General features: G+C 40.8%; 1 protein-coding gene across 7 annotated transcripts in view; it reads left to right on the top strand.

Annotated features, from left to right (window-relative positions):
- Nucleotides 1-22,363, top strand: part of LRCH1 (leucine rich repeats and calponin homology domain containing 1) — a 204,174-nt gene that overhangs the window by 24,390 nt on the left and 157,421 nt on the right. Inside the window, exon 1 of one of the 7 annotated variants that reach the window (XM_050766281.1) lies at nucleotides 13,156-21,936. The exons of the other annotated variants lie outside the window; for them this stretch is intronic. Coding sequence (XP_050622238.1) covers nucleotides 21,903-21,936 — 34 coding nt within the window. The 5' untranslated portion in view covers nucleotides 13,156-21,902. Of the gene's footprint in view, nucleotides 1-13,155; nucleotides 21,937-22,363 lie in introns of those variants that run through there. 7 annotated transcript variants of the gene reach the window in all.

The raw sequence follows: 22,363 nt of genomic DNA on the forward strand, positions 1-22,363 counted from the left end.
CAGGCTGAGTGTAGTGGTGCCATCTTGACTCACTGCAACCTCCACCTTCAGAGTTCAAATGATCCTCCCACCTCAGACTCCCAAGTAGCTGGAATTACAAGCATATGCCACCATGCCCGGCTGATTTTTGTATTTTTTTGTATTTTTTTTTTTTTTGGAGACAGTCTCCCTCTGTCGCCCAGGCTGGAGTGTAGTGACGCCATCTCGGCTCACTGCAAGCTCCGCCTCCCGGGTTTATGCCATTCTCCTGCCTCAGCCTCCCGAGTAGCTGGGACTACAGGCGCCCGCCCCTACGCCCAGCTAATTTTTTATATTTTTTAGTAGAGACGGCGTTTCACTGTGTTAGCCAGGATGGTCTTGATCTCCTGACCTCGTGATCCACCTGCCTCGGCCTCCCAGAGTGCTGGGATTACAGGCGTGAGCCACCGCGCCCGGCCTAATTTTTATATTTTTTTAGTAGAGACGGGGTTTCATCATGTTGGCCAGGCTGGTCTTGAACTCCTGACCTCAAGTGATCCACCCGCCTCAGCCTCGCAAAGTGCTGGGATTACAGGTGTGAGCCACTGCACCTGGCCCCCAGTTCTTTTAAAAGCATCACCTAATTAGGTCAGGCCCACTCAGGACCACTCAAAGTCAGTTGATTAACCTTAATTACATTTGCAAAATCCCTTTGCCATTTAAGATGACACAATAATTGGAGTGATATCCCATTATATTCACAGGTCCCACCTATACTCAAAGGGTGGAGGGTTGTACAGGATGGATATAGTGTTGAAAGAAGGAATGAATGAAATGAATGAATTCTGATAGCTGGAAGCACCGGCAACTAGCTTTTTTTTTGTAGCATGAGTGAGAGAAGGTATTGAGTTTCTTATTGCAAAATGCTGCTTCTTGGTAACTATAAGACATAAGCAGACAAGAAACAGCAAGAAAGGAAGGAAGGAGAAAAGAGAAGGAGAAGGAAATCATTATTTTGGGACTGATTTTCAGTGGTGGTTTCAAGGCATTCTCCCCACCCTCCAGTCTACTGTTATTCACAATTGCTAGAGAACAAGAGCTGGGAGCCTCTCCTTGGTTCTGCTCCTGTGGCATAGCCATGGGGGATGTGGAAGGGCAGTGGTGCCCAATAAAGGGAATCTCCATCAGCTTTGGTTTTAGTTTCCAGAGATGGAGTCTCTGCCTTAGGCTGAGAGAAAAACTTAGTGTCTTTATTTGCTGCCTAATAATCACAGGCACATGTGGCACCTCCTCCCCCATCCCTGCCCCTCCTCCTCCAACAGTGAGATGCATTAGGTGTGGAAAGGAAGCCTTCATTTTAAATCTCCTGGCTGTGGTTAGCTTTAAAAATCAAATGGAACTGTGGCCGTCTGTGTTTAATTTGGAAGAGCAGAAAGGATGCGTGCTTTGTGGCGCCTGCATAGTGAAAGCCTCCATGACTTAATACCACTGCCCAGCCTTAGAAGCTTCCCATGCAGACAGTGGCCCTGCTTCCCCATCCGTTCTTGGGCTTGGGTGCCACCTTATATAAACATTGCTGCTTTTAGTGCATCACAGAAGCAAAAGGATGACACATTAATAGCAGCTGGAGGATCTCATTAAAATTCGGAGGAAAATATGAAGGCTGGAGCCTGGTAATGTACAGACAGTAAGTCTTTGTCTTGTCTAACAAATGCATGCATTCTAAGTGCCTTGCTGGATGGTAAGAACCAGCATTTCAGCCAAGAAGTACCATGTTCTTCTCCTTAAGAGTAACCTATTTCTGTTTTTCAATTCCCTTATCCCTTCTAAAAATAATATGCTGGTCTTTTGGACTCCCTGGAGAACTGAAACAGCTTAGCGACTGGGGCAGTCCCTGAGAGCTGGTACAGAAACAACTGTTGCTAGCTTGGATTTGGAGACGTTTGAATTATGCAGTCGGATGCTTACATTGTGGGAGGGGGATGTACAGGGTATGTAGCCTTCGGGCCAGAAAGGACAGGGAAGCACGCCCTGGGGGGCCCTCCTGGGGTTGAGAGGAGAGGCATTCTCTTGGCTTTATTTATGTTGTTCACTGGTACAGCCAGACTGCAACCTCTCAACTCTTCAGAGAAGACCTAAGGCTGACAAAATTCACTCCCTCATGAAGAACACTGGGCTGTTTCTCTCTGGTGTGTAGGTGGTGGGAGTGAAGTAGAGGGGCTCGCTGTGTGCAGGGGAAGGGCTGCCTTCTCAAGAATTTGTATGTAGCCCTTGGACTAAAACCAAACTATTCCAAAGGAATGCTTCTTTTGGAACCCTGGTCCAGTCCCTCATTCAAGCAGGAGTGCCCTCACTCTGCTTGACTGTGGATGGCATCTGATTATGTGCAGAAGGTTGCACCGGATTGCCACCTGACGCGGACCCACAGAACACAGTTTAACCCTGGCTCTGTCAGCAAACATCAGTGTTTATTTTTCCAACTCTTCAGAGAGATATGAATCATCATGAAAAGTGTACCATCTCAGAACTCTATGGAACAAGCTGCCAATAGAAGATAGGTTGAAATTATTGTGTCTTTTTGCCTACAGTTACTTTTTCTTTCTTGGAATTTCTTTTCTTTTCTTTTTAACCATATATGCCAAATTTGCAGCTGGTGGCAAAAAAGAAAAGATTATTTTCCCTACATTAATGACTTCTTCAGCTGACTTGAGGAATAGGGTCACCAGCTCCTTTTTCGGAGTTTAACACTCAGTCTGATAATATGAATAACACCTCAATAATCACAACAAGAGCGGATAATCTTCAGTATCTTTCCTGAATTACCTTTTGGCTTTTCGCCACCTTGTGTGTACGTTTCAGAGTTTGTCTTGCTGTAAAATCATGGGAAGGCATCCGATTACTTTGTTCTTGATGTACCTGAGTAATGTGAACATCTGAATAATTGAACAAAAGTCTTGTTTGAACAAAAATCTTGTTTCAGAAGCATCTGTCAAATTGTTAGTCATCTGACAATTTAAAATGTCAAAGCATGAGTTGGCTGATCTTAACCTTAGCCTGTAACATTGTTAATTTCATGGAGCTTCAGAGTAACTTGAGAAGGCTTGCAGTCTGTACCTGAAAAAGCCAGGTTTAGAAAGTGGCTCATGAAGAAGTAAAACCTCTCAGTCAAGTGGAATGTGCAAGGGAACCCCTAGGAGCATTTTGGCATGAACATTTCTTTTGCGTTTTCTAGCCCAAGACCCCTTTATAACATTTGTTCCTCTCCCAGGTCCTCCTCCTACCACCTCTAATTTTTAAATAAGTTCTGTTAAACTCATTTTTGGATAATAAGCTAGCTCTGAGAAAGCTTGGTAGAACTATTTTCAATGAAGGAGTTCTAAAACTGATCGTATCTCTTGTCACCAAATTATAACCTGACTGTTGCCTGTATCTGAAATTCTAAGATAGCGAAGAGAGTTATTTGACTTTTTCTTGTAGGGCCTTTCTCTCGTTACTTCCTTGCTGGAATCCTATGTGCGATAATGAGGGAATGAAATTATCCAAAGGGTAATTGGCAGTATGCATCTTACCCAGCAGTGCAGTTGAAACGACTGCAGCAAAACTGTAGGGAAACAAAGAAACAAAGGAACCCATGTTTTCTTGTAATGCTACCGTTTGGGGGTCATGCATGCCACTTTCTGCTTCAGCAGCCTTAACATGGGAATTGGGGACACTTACTTTTTGACCTGGAACAAATCTTTAAGACTTGCAAGCCACCAGTTGATTCACCTTTTGTAGCAGGGCTTGTATGATAAACTCTTTTGTGAGAACAAAAAGAAAGTCCCTTCCCTTTTTGCCATTCTTGTTCTGTAGATTAATTAGCAAAGACGAAGTGGAGAAACCTGTCACTTGCAAGACATTTCTGACATGGAGTGGACCAAGTGGAAATGCTTAAATGTGTTGCAGGGATATCAAAGGGACTGAGCTTTTGGAACAAAGAGGAACACAGCCCAAAGGGAAATTGGTACAAATTATACAATTTTCAGTGCTGGGTTGGTTCTAATACAGTTCTAGGAAAAGAGGCTTATGCACAAAGGCTGAGCTCTTGTCTCTGTTGTTCTTCAAATCCAAAATGTCATTAAAATACTAGTAGTGGTTGTAGTTGTATTTCAATAACATTTTGGATTTGAAGTGTGTAGCTGGAACTTACTCTTAGTTAATGGATGTATCACTGGGTGAGCTTCTAGACTGCCTCACCAATGGATCTAGCATTACCTTGGTTAATGAAATAAGGTAAAACACAGTCCCTGTATACCAGAAAGCAGGTTCATGTGTCCAATGCACCGTGTCATTTGGAACTTTGCAGGTGTGGTTTTCCTTTGCTCCTTCAATCTCCTCATTTCTTTCATTGCCTGGGTGAAGCCTCTGCAGCAGAAAAGCTTTTGCCTCCTCTCTCTCACCTCAGCCCCCTAGACCTCTGTGTGCAGTTGCAGGATGATGTTGACTGAGCCTGGAGCCGTCTTAGGAAAAGGCTTCAAGTGAGGCTAGGTGGGAAGGCCCCAGACAGAAATAAATTCAAAACAACAACCAAAGAACTGATAGGTAGAATGAAGGAAGTGGGACAGAGGAGATTCAAAGGTGGGAATTGAAAGAGAGAGGTACAGTAAGAATAGCTAGCGTCCAGTGAACATGTACAGTGGACCATGCTGGACCATGCATGGTTCCAAGCACATTCAATTTATTACTTCATCTCAGTCTCACGAGAACTCTATAAGGCAAAGGTGTGACGTTCTCATTCCCGTGTTAGATGTGAGGAATCTGGAGCACAAATGTGTAAGTAATTTTTCAGTTGAGAAGTGGACCTATCAGGGTTGAACCCAAGCAGTTTGACTCCAGTTAATGTCCTTCGCCACTTTATATTGAACTGAGAAAAGGCGGGACAAAAGTCACAACAAAGGTGGCTTTGGCCTTCAGAATATTCCACCTACTGCCATTAATATTCCACCTCCTCAAGCCCACATGCTCCTGTTTTTTTTTTGTCCCCTCATTCCATAATTAATCATCCTTGCGATAAAAAAGAATTTTTGAAAATTAATTTAGGGAAATTAAGTCTTTGGGAGACTGAGACAGGTGGATCACTTGAGGTCAGGAGTTTTAGACCACCCTGGCCAATATGGTGAAACCCTGCCTGTACTAAAAATTCAAAAATTAGCTGGGCGTGGTTGCGGGTGCCTGTAATTCCAGCTACTTGGGAGGCTGAGGCAAGAGAATTGCTTGAACCCGAGAGGCAGAGCTGGCAGTGAGCCGAAATCATGCCACAGCACTCCAGCCTGGGCGACAGAGAGAAACTCCATCTCAAAAAAATAAATAAATAAATAAATAAATAAATAAATAAATAAATAAATAAAAATAAATAAATAAATGAAAAGAAAAGAAAATGAAGGTCATAACTGAAATCTACTCATTTCATGATCTTGACAGTCTAAAAAACCTGATTGCTATTGCAGTAGGACTGTTTAAAGAAGGAAGGATAAAAATATACTTTAAAAAATCTGAGCATATCAAAAGACACAAAGGACCTTTGTTACCAGTCACTTCTACCAATGGAAGAACAACTGTTGCTCTCATCTTTTTTTTTCATCATTTCATCTCCCCAGTGGCTGAGATCGATAAGAGATGCTCCATGGTTGCTTTTGAGTTCCTTTGGATGTCTTAATGAAGAGGTAAACATAATTTTTTTTTTTTTTTTTTTTTGACACAGGGTCTCATTCTGTTGCTCCCGGCTGGAGTGCAGTGACACAATCTTAGCTCACTGCAGCCTCGACCTCCCAGGCTCAGGTGATCCTTCCACCTTAGCCTCCTCAGTAGCTGGGACCACAGGCATGCACCACCATGCCCAGCTTTTTAAAAATTTTTTTTGTATTTTTAGTAGAGACGGGGTCTCACCACGTTGCCTAGGCTGGTCTCGAACTTCTCAGATCAAGCCGTCTGCTTGCCTCGGCCTCCCAAAGTGCTGGGATTAAAGGTGTGCACCACCGTGCCCAGCCACATACTGCTTTTGATGGAGCTAAACAGTTAACTGCTACCAAGCTCTCCACAGAGGTTACTGGGCTCAGGAATAAAAGGCGTCTGCTCCAAATCTGGTAGCACCTTACACCACAAAGACTTGCTCTCTCAGTAAGAAAACAAACGGCAGTATAGTCGAGGGTGGAGGCAGGAAAAGAATACATTTCTGAAAAATGTGTTCCCAAGAAATCCATGTTAATGCCAGAGACCATCCAGTTTTTATATATTGCAATCTCAAGAAATATTCTGCCACAGATTCTCTAAGGACTGATCATAACACACAAAACCTTTTTATCTTTTGTAAGTTTGTCAGTTCTAACATTAAATGCTTAATTTTGACAGTTATCAAGACAAGTCGATTCCAGCTTTCCTTTTTTAAAGTTTCTGGTGAAATTTGCTATAATCTCATGCCCATCCTCAGGCATTGCTGAAAGTACTAATATTCTGTTTGCTTTTGAGTGCTAAAGAAATATAGCCCATGAGATTACTGGCCAAACTGAAAAGAATGAGGCTCATTGTACCAAAATGTCTTTCTTGATAAATTAAGTCAATGATCTATTTCCTGCACTAGAGGTCTTGATTGGGTATGTCACAGTGTAATTTTGTTCTCCTTCTGAGGCACACCTATTCTCCTGCTCTTTAACTTGGAAAGCTCCTAACTCAGAAACCACTCTGTTCAAGCTATTCAAAGATAGCTTCAGATTCCTGGCTGCCTATGCTAATGTCAGTACTCACCTCTGGACAGGATATCTAATTTTTAGATTCTAGGCAATTGAAAATAACTAACTTCTCTAGGTTTTTCTTCTGTTGCATAGAGTAAATGTTATCAATGTGATTTAATCTGAGTAGATTACTGCAAAGTTTTGAACATAATCATTTATTTGTGTTTGTGTTATTTGCTATTGTTTCAACTGAGGAATTTTTCTTTTCTTTCTTTTTTTTTTTTTTTGAGACGGAGTGTCACTCTGTCTCCCAGGCTGGAGTGCAGTGGCGCAATCTCCACTCACTGCAACCTCTGCCTCTCAGGTTCAAACAATTCTCCTGCCTCAGCCTCCCAAGTAGCTGGGATTATAGGCGTGAGCTACTGCGCCCAGCCAAGGAATTTTGCTTTCTTTAGTCACCTAGATTTTGAACTCCTCGAGGTCAGCAAACTTACTTTTCACGTGTTTTTCCTTCTTATAGAATAATATTTTCTCGATATGTTTTAGAGGTGATATTTTATAGGCAGTGGTTAAAAACTGAAAACTTTAACTGCTTTAAACTCTGAAATTCTAGGCAATGGGATTTGTACTCAAAGACATAGGAAAATTATGACACTTTAATTATAGTCCTGTTCAGTTCACCACTGGGGTGGTTCTAATTTTAGTCCATGGTGGCTTTCTCCCAGGAAATCTAAAGTACTTTACACTTATAGCGTCATTGTTTCTCATAGCATGCAACCTTACCCCAGTGTTTTCACATGTGATTTGAGAGCTCACTACCCAAATTATGGTCCATGCACCAGCAGCACTGGCATCACCTGGGAGCTGGTGGGACATGCAGGCTCTCAGGCCTCACCCAAGACCTCATGAATCAGAGTCTGTATTTTAACAAGATTTCGGGTGATCTGTGTGCACATTACAATTTGAAGAGATAAGACACCGAAGTTAACTATTTTTCCTGTTATCACATGACAAGTAGATCTCTAGGCCTGAGTCTGGGTTGCGTAGCTTGTGATGCTGATGTTGCAAAGATGCAGGTGCCTTCTTTTCCCTTGATGATGCAGAGTCCCCTCAGCTCCTGTCGGAGCCTGTGATGGTCTCTGCACTCCGTGTTTTTCTTCTTAGGCTCTTTATCTGTACCTGCGTTGCTTTTGTCCCTTAAGGTTTTGTCCCTTTGATTTCCTCTTAAGTCCTCTGAACTTAATCATTTTTTTGTTTCTTAATTTTAACATGGCCATTTCAGTCTGATGACAGTTTTATAATCAAAACCCACATGGAATCTGTTAATAATGTTTTATAAAGCAGCAGTTGTTACAAAAAAAAAAAAAAAGTGGATCTTCCTGAGATGAGGCTATATGTAAAATAGGGATGGAATTTGTATGCCAATTGGGAACTGATGGAGAAGTGTATTTTGGTCTGCCATAGAAGTTCCTTCTTCAAACTACTTTTGCACAACTAAGCAATGAAAGAGCAGAGAATTCTCAACGTGCTTCACTACTGGAAAGTAAAGGGAAATTTATGGGGTAATAGTGACATTGAGAAGTAGTTCTTTAAAGAACTGCATTTTTCATAGGTAACTGGAAACATTTCCAACTTTGAAAATGAACAGATGTCTTTTTCTCTCATGTTTCATAAGGCTTTAGAAATGAGTAGGAACAATTTGGTAGAATTTCTTACCTATATTTCAAAACATTTTGAGTCTGCTTGTTAAGATGTTTTAAAAGCATTAGGTCCTTACAATTCTGCTACTCAGAAAAATGCATTTCTATACCTGCACCAACTTTGTAGAAATTAGTGTGATCTGAAACTAGTTCTGAATGTGCTTTACATAAATATGTGTGGCTCACTCAAGTAATTTTCATTCTTTAGATTACATCTCTCGATCTTTTTGGATGTAACTGGATTTGCTGGAGTTAAGAATGAACGTTGTCATTCCTCCTGCCCACCCCCGCCTTCCTCAGCTATTGATGTAATAAATGTAATTACGGTACTAAGAAATCCTTTCCAGCTGAAGGAACAAACCACAAAGACTGTGCTTTAAGTCTTTGTAATTTTTTTTCCTTTTAAAATCTAAGCCATGTATTCAGATCTGGGCATGATTTTTGCAGGTGTCTATTTTTAGAATTTTCCCTGTTTTGTAATTTCCCAGTTCTCAGTCATGAGTATTGGGGAAAAATGCACATTAAAATTGGTTTTTACTTTTGTTTTATTTTAAAATTTGTTTTGAGTTTTATAACCTTAAAAGCCCCATGCATTTTTTTCATAGCTTCCAACCCCAAGAACATGGCAATGGAACACGTTTATTGCCAGTCTAGCATCTAGAAAAAGTTAATGCCTGGATGACACAAAGTAAATGATTGTAAAAAGAAAGAGAGAGAAGAAGAAATGATGACAGGCAGGGGGAAGGATCAGCGGGTCTGACCACAGAGGTGGCGCATTTTCCTGAATTTAGCAAGATAGTTGTTGCCCAGGAAGGTCTCAAGAGGGCCACATGTGGGGTCAGAGGTTGCCTGTCACATGTGGTTGGCAGCCAAAAACAGTGACAGCAAGGCTGAGGGGAGCGTTATTCATTTCTTCATTCGGTTCGGTTTTTGTTTTTGTTTTTTGAGACAGGGTCTCCCTCTGTCACTCAGGCTGGAGTGCAGTGGTGCAATCTTAGCTCACTGCAGCTTCCACTTCCCCAGGCTCAAGGGATCCTCCTACCTCAGCCACCTGAAAAGCTGAAACTATAGGCACGGGCCACCAACGTCCAGCTGATTTTTGTATTTTTAGTAGAGATGGGGTTTTGCCATGTTGCCCAGGCTGGTCCCAAACTCCTGAGCTCAAAGCAATCCGCTGGCCTCAGCCTCTCAAAAGTGCTGGGATTACAGGCATGAGCCACCATGCCCAGCTTCAGTTCATGTTTACTGAGTTCTCTCCCTGGGTTAAGGAATGATACTGTAGCTTTAACAGTGAGGGTTAGGGGCCAGGATCAGGTCCTGGGATGTGTGGCTGTATTTTTCTGGCATGAGCAGCTTTCTCTGGCATTGGTTCTTTCCAAGCAGGAAAGTTTATTAGACTTTTGCACAGATGTGGTTGATTTCACCCAGGATTTTGTCTTAGTTTTAGCAGCAGAGACAGTGAATCTCACTGGGTCTTAATCAGGAAAAGAAGTTGGCCGTTCAATGACCTCAGGAGTGGCTTCTGGCTTAGACCCTGGAGATGCTGTGTGGTTTGCTAAGGATCAACTAGCTCATGACAAATACGAGAAGAGACTTAGTAAATCTGGACCTTTTTTACCAATCCAAGTTGCTTGAGTTGTAAATGATCTAAAAATAGCACCCTACAGACACTACTTGTTCAGGGTGAAATCTCTTACTTCCATTAGCTCTGATTCTAGAGAAGAGTGGAGAGATGGCCTTAGGTGCCCTCTTTGTCTTTGACTGTATATGTGGCACACTTTCTTCAGCCAATGGAATGACATACGTTGTATGCGATCTGCAAGAGCCTGAAAAGTTGCATTACAAATAGAGTGTGCAAACAGTAGTACTGATTAAGTGAAAAATGTTGAGGCCTGGGAACTGATTTTTGGCACTGACAAATTAAGGCAGATTAGACAGCCTTTCAGGACACTTTTGATAACGCTACGTGTGTGTGAAAGAAGAAAGTATCAGAAAAAACTTTTAATAGAGTTTCTTACTAAGAGTACTCTTAGAGTACTGGAACATGATTGTGGATGCCTAAGAGGAAGTGTTTGAGTCAGAAAAAATTCAGTTGTCCTGAATCGATGAACAAGTCTCTTTTTAGAAAATGCTTCTTTTAATAGTCATGGTTAGTTAGGACTTAGAGACAAATTACAGAGTAGCTTATTGTTATTGCTGTTGTTTTATAATAAACTTTTGGAGATGAACTTCATTAAATGCCCCTGCTCTGGTTTTGTTGGTGAAAAGCTGAAATAAATCTGTTCTTCTTAACATCTGTGGTGATATAGACTTGAAATTATAATCTTAGCATGAATTAGAGGAGCTGTGAGAAACAGTGAAAATTCATATATCACTTTTTATTATACACAGTGTATGAAATTAATAATCTCTGCATTCTCCTCCCAATTGCTGAAATTATTCTTACTGTTTCCATTTTATTGTGGTACCACAGAGTATGTAAGGGATGCTGGGGCTGAGACTATTAGCATTATGGGAATATTTAAATATAATTTAATATGAGAAAAATCAGAGGAATGTTCAAACTCTAGGCTGTATTTCTCTCCCTAATGGGTAAATCCCATCATATATCTCTGACAGAATTGTAAAAACACCGAGTTATTTGATCTTTCCTGACTGACTTATCTTGGAGTCATTTATATTTACAACATGCTGTGCACCAAAGCATGAAAAGCAGAAGCATACAGTTTCGCTCTCATCTGAAGTCATAAAATATTTTCTATTTACATAGTAAATCTGGGATAGATTATACTAGAAAACCTCTACAAACCTGAGATACTGAAAGTGGTAGCCATTTTCAGAGACAAATAAGTAACCTATTAGCCTGATGAGATGTCTTTGCTACTTACATGATAAATACGGCATAACTTCCCTTGTTTACTCTTTTAAATTTCCCTATAGATGTTCTTACTTTCTTTTTATATGTTTAAGATCTTAGTAGCATTTCATCCCCTCCTCCAGCTTTTTATGGTATAAAATGTTAAACGTGGAAAAATTGAAGAATTTATGTAGCACATCTGTATATCTACTACCTAAGTTGATTAACATGGTGCTATATTTAGTTTCTCGCTCTCTCTCTTTTTTTTTTTTTGAGACAGAGTCATCTCGCTCTGTCACCCAGGCTGGAGTGCAGTGGCGCCATCTCAGCTCACTGCAACCCCCGCCTCCTGGGTTCAAGTGATTCTCCTGCCTTAGCCTCCCAAGTAGCTGGGATTACAGGCGCCAGCCACCACATCCAGCTAATTTTTTTGTATATTTAGTAGAGACGCGGTTTCGCCATGTTGGCCAGGCTGGTCTTGAACTCCTGATCTCAGGTGATCTGCCTGCCTCGGCCTCCCAAAGTGTTGGGATTATAGGTGTGAGCCACTGTGCCCGGCCTGCATTTGCTTTATCTAGTTGTGTGTGCGTATATGTGTGTATGTGTGAAGGTATGTGGATGTGTGTGTATATATGTTTTTTGCTGAACAGTTTGAGGTTAATTGGGGTAAGCAGATGTCATGATGCTTACCCTCTACATTCTTTTTTTTTTTTTTTTTCCTTAAGGCAGGGTCTCACTGCGTCACCCAGGCTGGAGGGCAGTGGTGCAATCATAGCTCACTGCAGCCTCAAACTAATGGGCTCAATTAATCCTCCCACCTCAGCCTCCCAAGTAGCTGGAACTACAGGCACATGCCACCACACCTGGCTAATTTTTATTTTATTTTTATGGAGACAAGTCTTACCATGTTGCCCAGGCTGGTCTCAGACTCAAGTGATCCTCCTGCCTTAGCCTCCCAAGTGTTCAGATTATAGGCATGAGCCACTGTGCCTGGCCTAAGTTCTTGAACATCTGTCTCCTAATAATAAGGGCATTCTCCTATATAAAGATGCTAACATTTCAAAATATGAAAAATTAACGATAATTTTCTCATTATATATGGTATGCAGTCCATATTTAAATTTATTCAGTTGTCTCCAAATTGTTTTTTATGGCTATTTATTTTTTTCCCTAAATTCAGAGATACACAGTATGCATGCATTGCAATTCGTGTTATAGTCCTAAACTCTTTTATGTTTAATTTAGCATCTAGAACACTTCTCTCACTTTTTTTTTTTTTTTTGAGATGGAGTTTTGCTCTTGTTACCCAGGCTGGAGTGCAATGGTGTTGTGTCGGCTCCTCTGCCTCCTGGGTTCCATTCTCCTGTCTCAGCCTTACGACTAGCTGGGATTACTGGTGCCCACCACCACGCCCGGCTAATTTTTGTATTTTTAGTAGAGACAGGGTTTTACCATGTTGGTCAGGCTGGTCTGGAACTCCTGACCTCAGGTGATCCACTGGCCTTGGTCTCCCAAAGTGCTGGGATTACAGGTATGAGCCACTATGTCCGGAATTTTTTTTTTTTTTTTTTTTTGACATTGACTTTAGGAAGAGACCAGGCCACTTGCCTTGGAGGACATCCCACATGGAGGATGTGCCTGATTGTTTCCTGTTGAGGACATTCAGTTTCGCTCATTCATGGTTTCCTGTAAACTGGAAGTTAGGCCAGAAGTTTGGAGTTTATTAGTTCAATTAATCTTTTTTGGAAAGGTGAGCTAGAGGAGACTAAGAAAAAGTCATTGTCATCTTTGCAGAGTGATTTTCCTTAAAACTCTGTCCTCTGTGATATTGAGAAAGTCACAATATTGGAAGGTGATACTTGTCAACTTCTGATTAGAGTCCCTTCCTTATTTAAAAAGACATGAACTAAAAGTTGACTGGGATTCCTGTCCTCCCCCCTTCACCCCATCTCTTTCTATCTCCTCTTCTTTGTTCTTCCATGGCCATGAGTATGTGCCACTAATAGGACATTTTCTTACAACGTGGCAATTTCCTTGTATATGTTTATGTCTAGCCCACCATTCTGTGAGCTGCTGACCACAGGGAGGTGTTGCTTTTTCTGTGATTTCTTGAAACCCAGTATAATTCAGTGTTATCACAGGCCAATTTATTAACCTTTAAAACTCTCTTCTTGGCCAGGCATGGCGGCTCACCTGTCATCTCAGCACTTTGGGAGGCTAAGGCAGGAGGATCACTTGAGCCCAGGAGTTTGAGGCTGCAGTGAGCCATGATTGCAGCACTACACTCCAGCCCGGGTGACAGAGCAAGACCCTATCTCAAAAATAAAATAAAATAAAATAATAAATAAATAAAAGTCTCATCTTAAACTTAATGGGGAAAGGAATTTTCTGAATCTACAACTGAATTGTCTGTGCTTGGCCAGCAGGTGTTTTCTCAAACGGTGAGTGGCTTCACCTTCTCGCTCTTCCCTAGTTGAGCTACTTTCACTCCCTTCTGGTCTTCATATATTCCCAAATGAAGTGAGAAGATAGGTCTGTATATCAATGACTATCCTTTTTTTTTTTTTTTTTTTTTTTTATCTTTTGGATTTCCCTTTTAGGAGCTGTGATGTGTCTTCTCTAAACTTAATTTTTCATTGCTTATGGCTTTTTTTTTTTTTTCCGTGTAAGTGCTCTGCGAGCCATACACCTGTGGAAATATAGGGACTCTCCTTCACTTTCAAAAAGCTCAGAATATCGGTTAGACAAAGCCTCTTCCTGCCTGGACATTCAGATTGGCCCTGTGGACTTAAACTGTCAAGCAAGTATACTTTTTTGTGTGCCCTGCAACTTGGCCTAAACTTTGCTATAAATGGCAAAGTTACTGAATTGCCTTGGCTCCATACCAAATGCTGGAAATAATTTTAGGATATAAAAACACATCTTTCATACGAAAGTATTTCTTTTAGGGTCCCTTGATGAGCATGTATGTGTGTTACTCATTTTCCTAATGAATTAGTTCCTTTCTTCAATTGTAAGGATAAACCTTCATTAATCTCTAATTCGTTGGAATGAAAATGATTCCAGTAACATTTTTATGACTTCAATGTGATTCCTTTATGAAAAAGCATAATGGAATGGCTCCTTTAACCAAATTTGAAGAAAAAAGAAATATTATTCTGAAAAGGCACTTCATAAATAGGAGAGGCAGTTTTCAGCATTTACTTTAGGTATCATTTATTCAGTGGGAGCTTGAGGGTAACCCCCAGGTTCCTGCAGGCAATGAAGACAAAAGTCATGATTTTAGAGAGCTCTCGGTTTAGCAAAACCAAATTAGATTAGAATTCTTAGACCAGAAAACCATCAGATCAAGCCTCTTGCCTTTAGGCAAATAAGACATTAACCCCTGTTGACAGACAAGAATATTTGAAACCAGTAACGATGTTTTGAACAAAAGAAGAATAAGGGCATGGAGCCTGGGTTTTCATCTTTTATTGCATTCTTCCTACTGTAATTATAGTTTTATGTTTCAATTCATTGGATTCGAGAGGAGCTCATTTATCTATTTGCAACCTAAGTATTAGCCATGGAGTCATTCTTGAACTTTGCCGTGGACTTGGGTGAAAAATGTTTCTGGTTTTCAAGGCTTCCCTAGTATCAAATGGTATTGGAATGAAAAATAGAGTATTATTTTAAAACTGTCAGAATAGGCAGAACTTCTCATCCAGCAACACGTTCTGTAGCTCAAGTCCTCATTTTGAACATAGCATTGCAATGCGGAGCCCCTACCGTCTTTCCACTGGAAGGAACAGTTGGGTAGCTTTTTAAAGTACATCACCTCGTGGAGGACCCCGTTAATGAGGAATCATGGTCTCCTGACTTTGGATTGATCATTTTTGTTCAAAACAGGAGTATTCCTGAGTCAGAGTCAGCCATAGCTTGTAGGCAGCAATTTTCAGGAGACAACATCCCAAGTTAACTGCCTATGGCCCCCGAAAATGTACGGCCTGTGTTAGTGCCCCAGTGAAATATGCCACTGTGGCATTCCTGACCTTTTAGCTCCTGGATTTCTCCTTTCCAACCCATAATAGGCAAGGGCAAGTAAGGGAACTAACAATTATATGATCATTTCCTCTGTCCCACACATGGTGCTAAGTCCTTTACAGAAAACAAGGTTTCCTCCACTGGTTCTCTATGGCCATTATTAGAGAATCCTGGAGTCACTGATCTGGAAAAACCTGTTTAATTCCTTGGTCTCAATTTCTTATCTGTAAAATGAGATTAAATTGGTAAAATATGTGAAGCACTTAAAAAGTATGTTTTAAATGGTACTTAGTGTTATCCACTTCATTTACATTTCTGCTAGCTCTGTCATGCCCAATCACTCATTTGATCGTGTCATCCTCTTCCCGGTCTCTGTTCTTTAAACTGAAGAATGTTTGGTGATTCCTGGCTGCTTATGGACAAAACTTAGTTTGTTGTGCGTTCTGGCCCCGTCTTGCCTCTTTAGACTGATAGATCCCTTCATTCTCGCATTGGTATTAAAAAATCAATATAGACCATGATTTGGGGTTTATGGCTTCTGTAAGTTTGTGTGGTTTCTCTACCTAAAATTCCCTTACCATCTGCCCTCCTGTGTCCCTTCCCTCTACAGTCTCCACCTGTTCAAATCCCTATGTCCCTTCAGGACAGAGTCCCAGCCTCTGCCCCATTGTAGCCTTTCTTGCTTCCCTGTAAACTGGGAGTAATATCCTCCTTTGGATTACTAGCTCTGTATTTATAGCTCTTTTGAAACCCTAGTTTAGTCTTTGAGTCATCAAAAAGTATTAAGCAATCTTCAGTACTTCCATCCACTCAATACCAAAGTTCATCAGTGTATTTTCAAACATTTTTCAACAATACTTGAAATAAAAAAATGTTTTTCCTTAAGAGGTTTTTTTTTTTCCTTTTTTTTTTTTTGGTCCGTTTGAGATCTGAGTCCTGAATTGACTAGACAAATTTGGTTTTTCTAGTCAGTGGTTAACTGGAACATGCCATTCTTCAAACATTTCTAGGAATCCCAATACCTAGTAGCTGATTGGGTCATGCTAGAGAATACAAAGGCAGTAATCAGAGTCTACACAGAGAGTCACTGAATTTTAGAACCAGGAGAAATCAAAGTGACTTTAGTGAAACATCACCATGATCTAATGTGATCTGAATAAACCACAGTCTCAAATAGTGAGGCTGTGTTTTGAGTAAATTTGTTCTGTGTGTTGACGAGAGTGGCTGCCTAGTTAACTGGAGGCAGGTCTTTGAGTTTGCAGCATGCTCGTTCATTCCAGCTGCTTGCCAGTAGGCTGGCCCAGGTGGGATCCATCCTTCTAATCTCCAGGCCCTGGTGAGGCTGGTGCTACCACTACATCCATTCCAGGGAGACTCCCAATCTCTATCAGTTTCTTCTGCTCTTCTGAATTCTAAACTCACTCTGATCTGATTTCATTATTTGTCTGTTGTGGTCGCTTTGGTGAAGTTGGACCACAAATAATGATACAGAAGAAAAAGTGAACTTTTTTTCTTCCTTCCTATGTCCTTTTATCGGGTATCATTTCCTCTATAAAACTAATTTTCAGTTGATAGAGTCTTAGGTCTATAGCCACTGTTGAATGCACCTCATCAGGCCGTCTCCTTGAGCTAGAGAATGTTTGCATCATAGGAGAGATACCAGGTTCCCTGAGAGGTGGGTACCAGGTGCCTGGGAGGTTAAGTAACTTGCCAAGAACAGAGAGCCAGTAAGTATGGATCAAGTATTACATCTTCAAGTGATACAGGATTTGGGATTACCCACTCCATTTATTTATATTATCATGTAAATAATAATAATTAATAGTAAATAACTAATGGCTAGCCCTCAGATAGTATTTACTATGGGACAGGAACAACCTTAAGTGTTTTACATATTTGGTTGACCCACTTAAATCTCACAACAGCCCTCGTGACTGTTATTATTCTCACTGAAGCACAGAGAGGTTAAGTAACTTGCCCAAGATCAGAGAGCCAGGGAGTGGCATTGTAGGCAGTTAAGCCCAGGCAGTCTGAGTCCAGAAAACAAGTCAAGACATTTATTGTCTTTCCATTTCTTACCTATGTTCTTACTATTTTGCCTAGGTTCCTCTTTTACTCTCAGTGAAAAAAAAAAAAAAATAGAAAGTACATATTTAACAACTGAAGAAAATAAACAGAGACTGTAGTAAATTTCCAAGCTAATAGCAAGTTATATAGAAAATACTATTTGCTGATGAGGTTTGTAAGAACCTTCTAGAACCTTCTAGAACAAGTGTAGAATACTCGTTTTCTGCTAAGGGCTGTTGACCCCAAGAAAATTCAATGAAGGGATCTTTGCAAAATAATAAATGATTTTTCTTTGTCTCCCTGCAGAAGCAAAGAGGCTTAGACCTCTAGCCACTGTTGAATGGGCCAAATCAGGCCACCTCCTTGAGCTACACAGAATGTTTGCATTATAGGATAGGTGCCAAGTGCCCTGGAAGGTTGGTGGAGAGAGAGATGACTTCCAGCTGAGATTGTACAGTAGAATTTAATATTTAGAGTTTCTCAATTTGACGGGGCTGAACTAGTTCATATGACTTCATAAGTGACTGCTTTGTTTAATTTTGGTGAATAAAATATCCTGGCTGCAAACTATGAAAAAGAAAGTCAACCTTATTTTCAAAGTGTATGGTTAGTGCTTTCCATATAAAACATATGGCTAAATGAGTTTTTTTTTTTTTTTTAATCTAGCTCTGAAATGTGAAGACTGTAATAAGATCTAGTAACAAGAGCGCAGTTTAGAAAAACCTGATTGACTCTAGTTTATGTAACTATATAGGCTATATAAAGAAAGTCTCATAAATAGACTTCATCTAAAGAGTACAGCAGCTATAACCTTCTCTAACTTTCAGGCTCTGGGTGTTCTAGCTTCTTCTGAGTTTATAGTCTTTATGTAACTATTAATGCCATGATCATCATTCCTAGGTTTGCTTTTGCCCTGGTCACTTTAGGTTTAATTTTATTCCATTCCTGGTCATTTATAGTTTTGTTCTGTCATCTCCCCAGACCCCATCAAGAATCCTGTTCTCCCGTGGCAGACTTGAATGAATGTAACCACGGATTCCGTGTTTTCTTTCTTTGGTCAGCTTAGAGGATGCATAGGCCCGGTGCCAACTGTTAGAAGAAACCATACCTTTCCTGATGGTGCTGCATGGCCAGCCTACCCTGGCCATGCAGTAAGTGACTTCCTCTCCGCTGATGTGCAGACCTGCCCTGCATCTCCCCAGGGCGTCTGGGTTCTTTTCCAGGTGGTTTCCATATTGCACGCTCAGACTGGGTAGGAAAGCAGGCAGGGCACAGTTTTATATGTACATCAGCATTTTCACTTGGTGACGGATATAAGCTAACTTTTGTAGCTCTCCTAGGTTTATTACTGACATCTGTTCCCCCCTGAGCGTATCCAGCTGGGGCTGAAGCCACATCTGCCCTTTAAACTTCCATCTACCTTTATGTTTTCAATGTAATTTTAGATTTCATTTGTTTTTCATTGTGAACTCAGAAGAGATGAGTTCCAGCTATGACTCAGTGTGAGTTCCTATGTCATAACTCGACATTTCTGGAGTGCCTGCACCTGACAGGAATAGACTCAAGGAAACAAAAAGAACAGGAAAGGCCTTAGGCACATACTGGTTGTTCTAGATGTGGAGTTCTGCTGGCAACGGCCACAGAGTGAAATCGGCCACATGCAATCCAAAGCATGGCCTCGCATTTGTTTTTGAATATTTTATGTAAGAAAGGGATGTTAAAGGTAGAGGAAGTAATTAAGAATGGCAGCCATGTCTTTAAAATTAAACATATCGGTCATAACTTGAATGAATACTTAAAAGTGTTTTTAGTTGTAAACAGGCAAAAAGGCTTTTAAATCCAAGTGACCAGTTTTGAGACTTTAAAAAGCAGAAGTTTTTCATACCAGTGCTTCCTATTTTAGTTTCAAAGGAAAGGAGGAGGAGCTGAGGTTTGGATGGTTGTCATGGACAAGGGAGTTGACATGATCAAAAATGTTTTTTTCCCCTGGGAACACATCTTGAGTGCTTATCTCTTCTAATACATAAGAGTGTCGGGCTGGTGAATTTTGAATGTTTCCTGCAGCTCTGAAGAAACCCTGTGATCCTAATGAACACTGAGGAAAGCTGGTATTGCGGCCTTGAATATTACCTGCTTCAAGGAGGCAGCATGTTTTGGTACAGTCTGATCATGACTGTAAATCAAAGCATCTTTACTTCTCCAGGGAGATAAGAAAAAATTATCTGTTACTTTATAAGGATCTTGTACTTGCAGTATGTCTGTCAGATGTTTCCATTTTTCTGATTGAAGACACTTGGTGCTGCTATGAATAGCAAATTGGCAAATGAGCATTTAAAAAATTTTGAATTTTATCTTAGCATTTATCTGGAAATGAAATAGAGATCTTGGGACAGAGCCATCTTTGTTAGAATGTGAAAGAATGTCAGTGAATTCTAACTTGAAGCTGCATTCGGATGACATGTTAAAGGCATGAATAGACAAAGGGAATGATTTTCAGGAAGTGCCTTTTGGAGACTGTGGGAAAGTCATGGGAAGAGGAGCAACTTGTGATTGGATCAAAGTCACGCAAAGTTACCCAGGTGGTAGATGCTGGTAGTCAGCATGGCTGGGTCCATGGTGATCGACCATTTGCCCAGCATTTTGCCTGCTGAATTTGGGGGAGTGAAGAGGACACTTTCACCACCCCAGGAAGATAGTAACTAGTGCTCCATGTGTGTAGCTCAGAGCCTTTGAATTTACAAGTGACCTTTTAAAAAGTTTCCCGCCTGATAGGTCTGAATAGACTTCGTATTTATTACTCTAAGTTTAGGTCTAAGAAGATTCCCAAATTGGTTAATACAGTTGATCCTCAATCTTTGAGAATTCTGTGTTTGCGAAATTTGCCTATTTGCTAAAATGTATTTCTAAGCCCCAAATCCATACTTGAGGGCTCCTTGTGGTCATTGATGGATATGTACAGAGCAGCAAAAAAATCTGAGTAGCTCAAGGTACACGTACCCAGCGGAGGTTAAACAAGGCGACACTGCCCTCTTGCCTCAGTTCTCATCCTGTAAACAAGTGTCCTGGATGCAGACAATTCAGTGCCATGTCTTTTGCATTTTTGTGCTTTTTTGTGGTGATTTCACTGTTTAAAATGGCTCCCCAAATATAGGGCTGAAGAGCGGTCCAGTGGTTTTTTTTTTTTTTTTTTTTCGGAGTCTCACTCTTGTCGCCTAGGCTAGAGTGCAGTGGCTTCATCTCAGCTCACTGCAACTTCTGCCTCCAGGTTCAAGCAATTCTCCTGCCTCAGCCTCTCAAGTAACTGGGATTACAGGCATGTGCCACCACGCCCAGCTCATTTTTCTATTTTTAGTAGAGACAGGGTTTCACCATGTCGGCCAGGCTGGTCTTGAACTCCTGACCTCAGGTTATCCACCTGTCTTGGCCTCCCAAAGTGCTGGGATTACAGGCGTGAGCCACTGTGCCTGGCCCTGTCCAGTGTTTTTAAGTGCAAGAAGGCTGTGATGTACCTTATAGGGAAAAATACATGTGTTAGCTAAGCTTTCTTCAAGCATGGGCTATAGTGCTGTTGGCTGTGAGTTTAGTGTCAATGAACCAACAACTTAGATCAAATAAGGCATTTTTTAAAACAGAAACACACATAAAATGAGGTTATAAGTTGATTGGTCGATGAAAATTTTGTGACTAGAGGCTTGTAGGAACCTAACCCTGTGTTTCCCCTGGAAGCTAAGGATTAGTATTTCCTATGGCAGTGTTCAAGGCAACTTCATAGACAGAACTACCATCATGAATAATAAGGATCACTGTGTGGGCTGAGTGTGGTGGCTCACACCTGTAATCCCAGCACTTTGGGAGGCCGAGGCAGGCGGATCACCTGAGGTAAGGAGTTCGAGACTAGCCTGGCCAACATGATGAAATCCCATCTCTACTAAAACTACAAAAATTAGCCGGATGTGGTGGCGGGCACCCAATAAAATGACAATAGAGTTTAAACTCCACGGTTTCTGAGGCATTTTCTGAGTAAATTGGCATACAGCGTACTCTTTCCTCCAGAAGTTCCAGAAACAACACTATTTCTTTATGTGCAAAATGGCCTCTTTTGAGCAGCCCTGGGGCAGTTTCGTCTGGCCTTCTTGCAGCCAGGGTGCCCCAGTTTAGTGTACAATTGGTATAAAAATAGGCAACACAGGAACTTGCTTGTCTGGGGGGAAAAGACGCTTGCAGATTTATAGAAACTCTTACATTTGTAATGCATGATATTCTGTAGGTTCAAGAGAAAACAATTTCAAGACAACATTCTACAGGGTAAAAAAATTTAATTTCAATAAACTTAAGGGAAAAAGTTGTCCATCTTTCTATAACTTTTTCTTTTGTAGTTTCACCACTAACAACAACAAAAAAGAACACAAACAAAATAGCCTTGCTCTGGGTTTTGAGGAAATGGTTTTGCAAGGCTATTTGGTTAGACAATGAATTAAAGAGTCAGAACTTCCGCGATGGGCTTTCGGTAAGGGAAATGCTTAGGCTGCTGCAAAGCCTGGATTCAGCTTACACAGGATCCTTGAGAAGTTGTTCTCTGCATCCAGAACCATGGGCAACACTCTGTGGTGTAAAAAACCTGAAGGTAAACACTGTCTGATGCATATTTTTTGTAATTGTAAAATACACATAGAACTTACCATCTTGACTGTTTTTAAGTGTGCAGTTACATATTCACGTTGTTGCACAGTCTCCAGAGCTCTTTTCATCTTGCAAAACTGAAACTCTGTACCTTTAAAAGACTCCTCGTCTCCCTCTCTCCATCTCAGCCCCTGGAAACCACCATTCTGTTTTCCATCTCTATGAATTGGACTACCTAGATACCTTATATAAATAGAAGCATAGAGTATTTGTCTTTTTAGTATCGGCTGATTTTACTTAGTATTATATAATGTCCTTTAGGTCCATCCATATGGTAGCAGGTGTCAGCATTTGTTTCCTTCTTAAGGCTGATGAATATTTAATTGTATGTATACACCACATTTTGTTTATCCGTTCTTATGTCAATGAAC

The sequence above is a fragment of the Macaca thibetana genome, chromosome 17, assembly GCF_024542745.1.
Source record: "Macaca thibetana thibetana isolate TM-01 chromosome 17, ASM2454274v1, whole genome shotgun sequence".
Lineage (NCBI taxonomy): Eukaryota > Metazoa > Chordata > Mammalia > Primates > Cercopithecidae > Macaca > Macaca thibetana.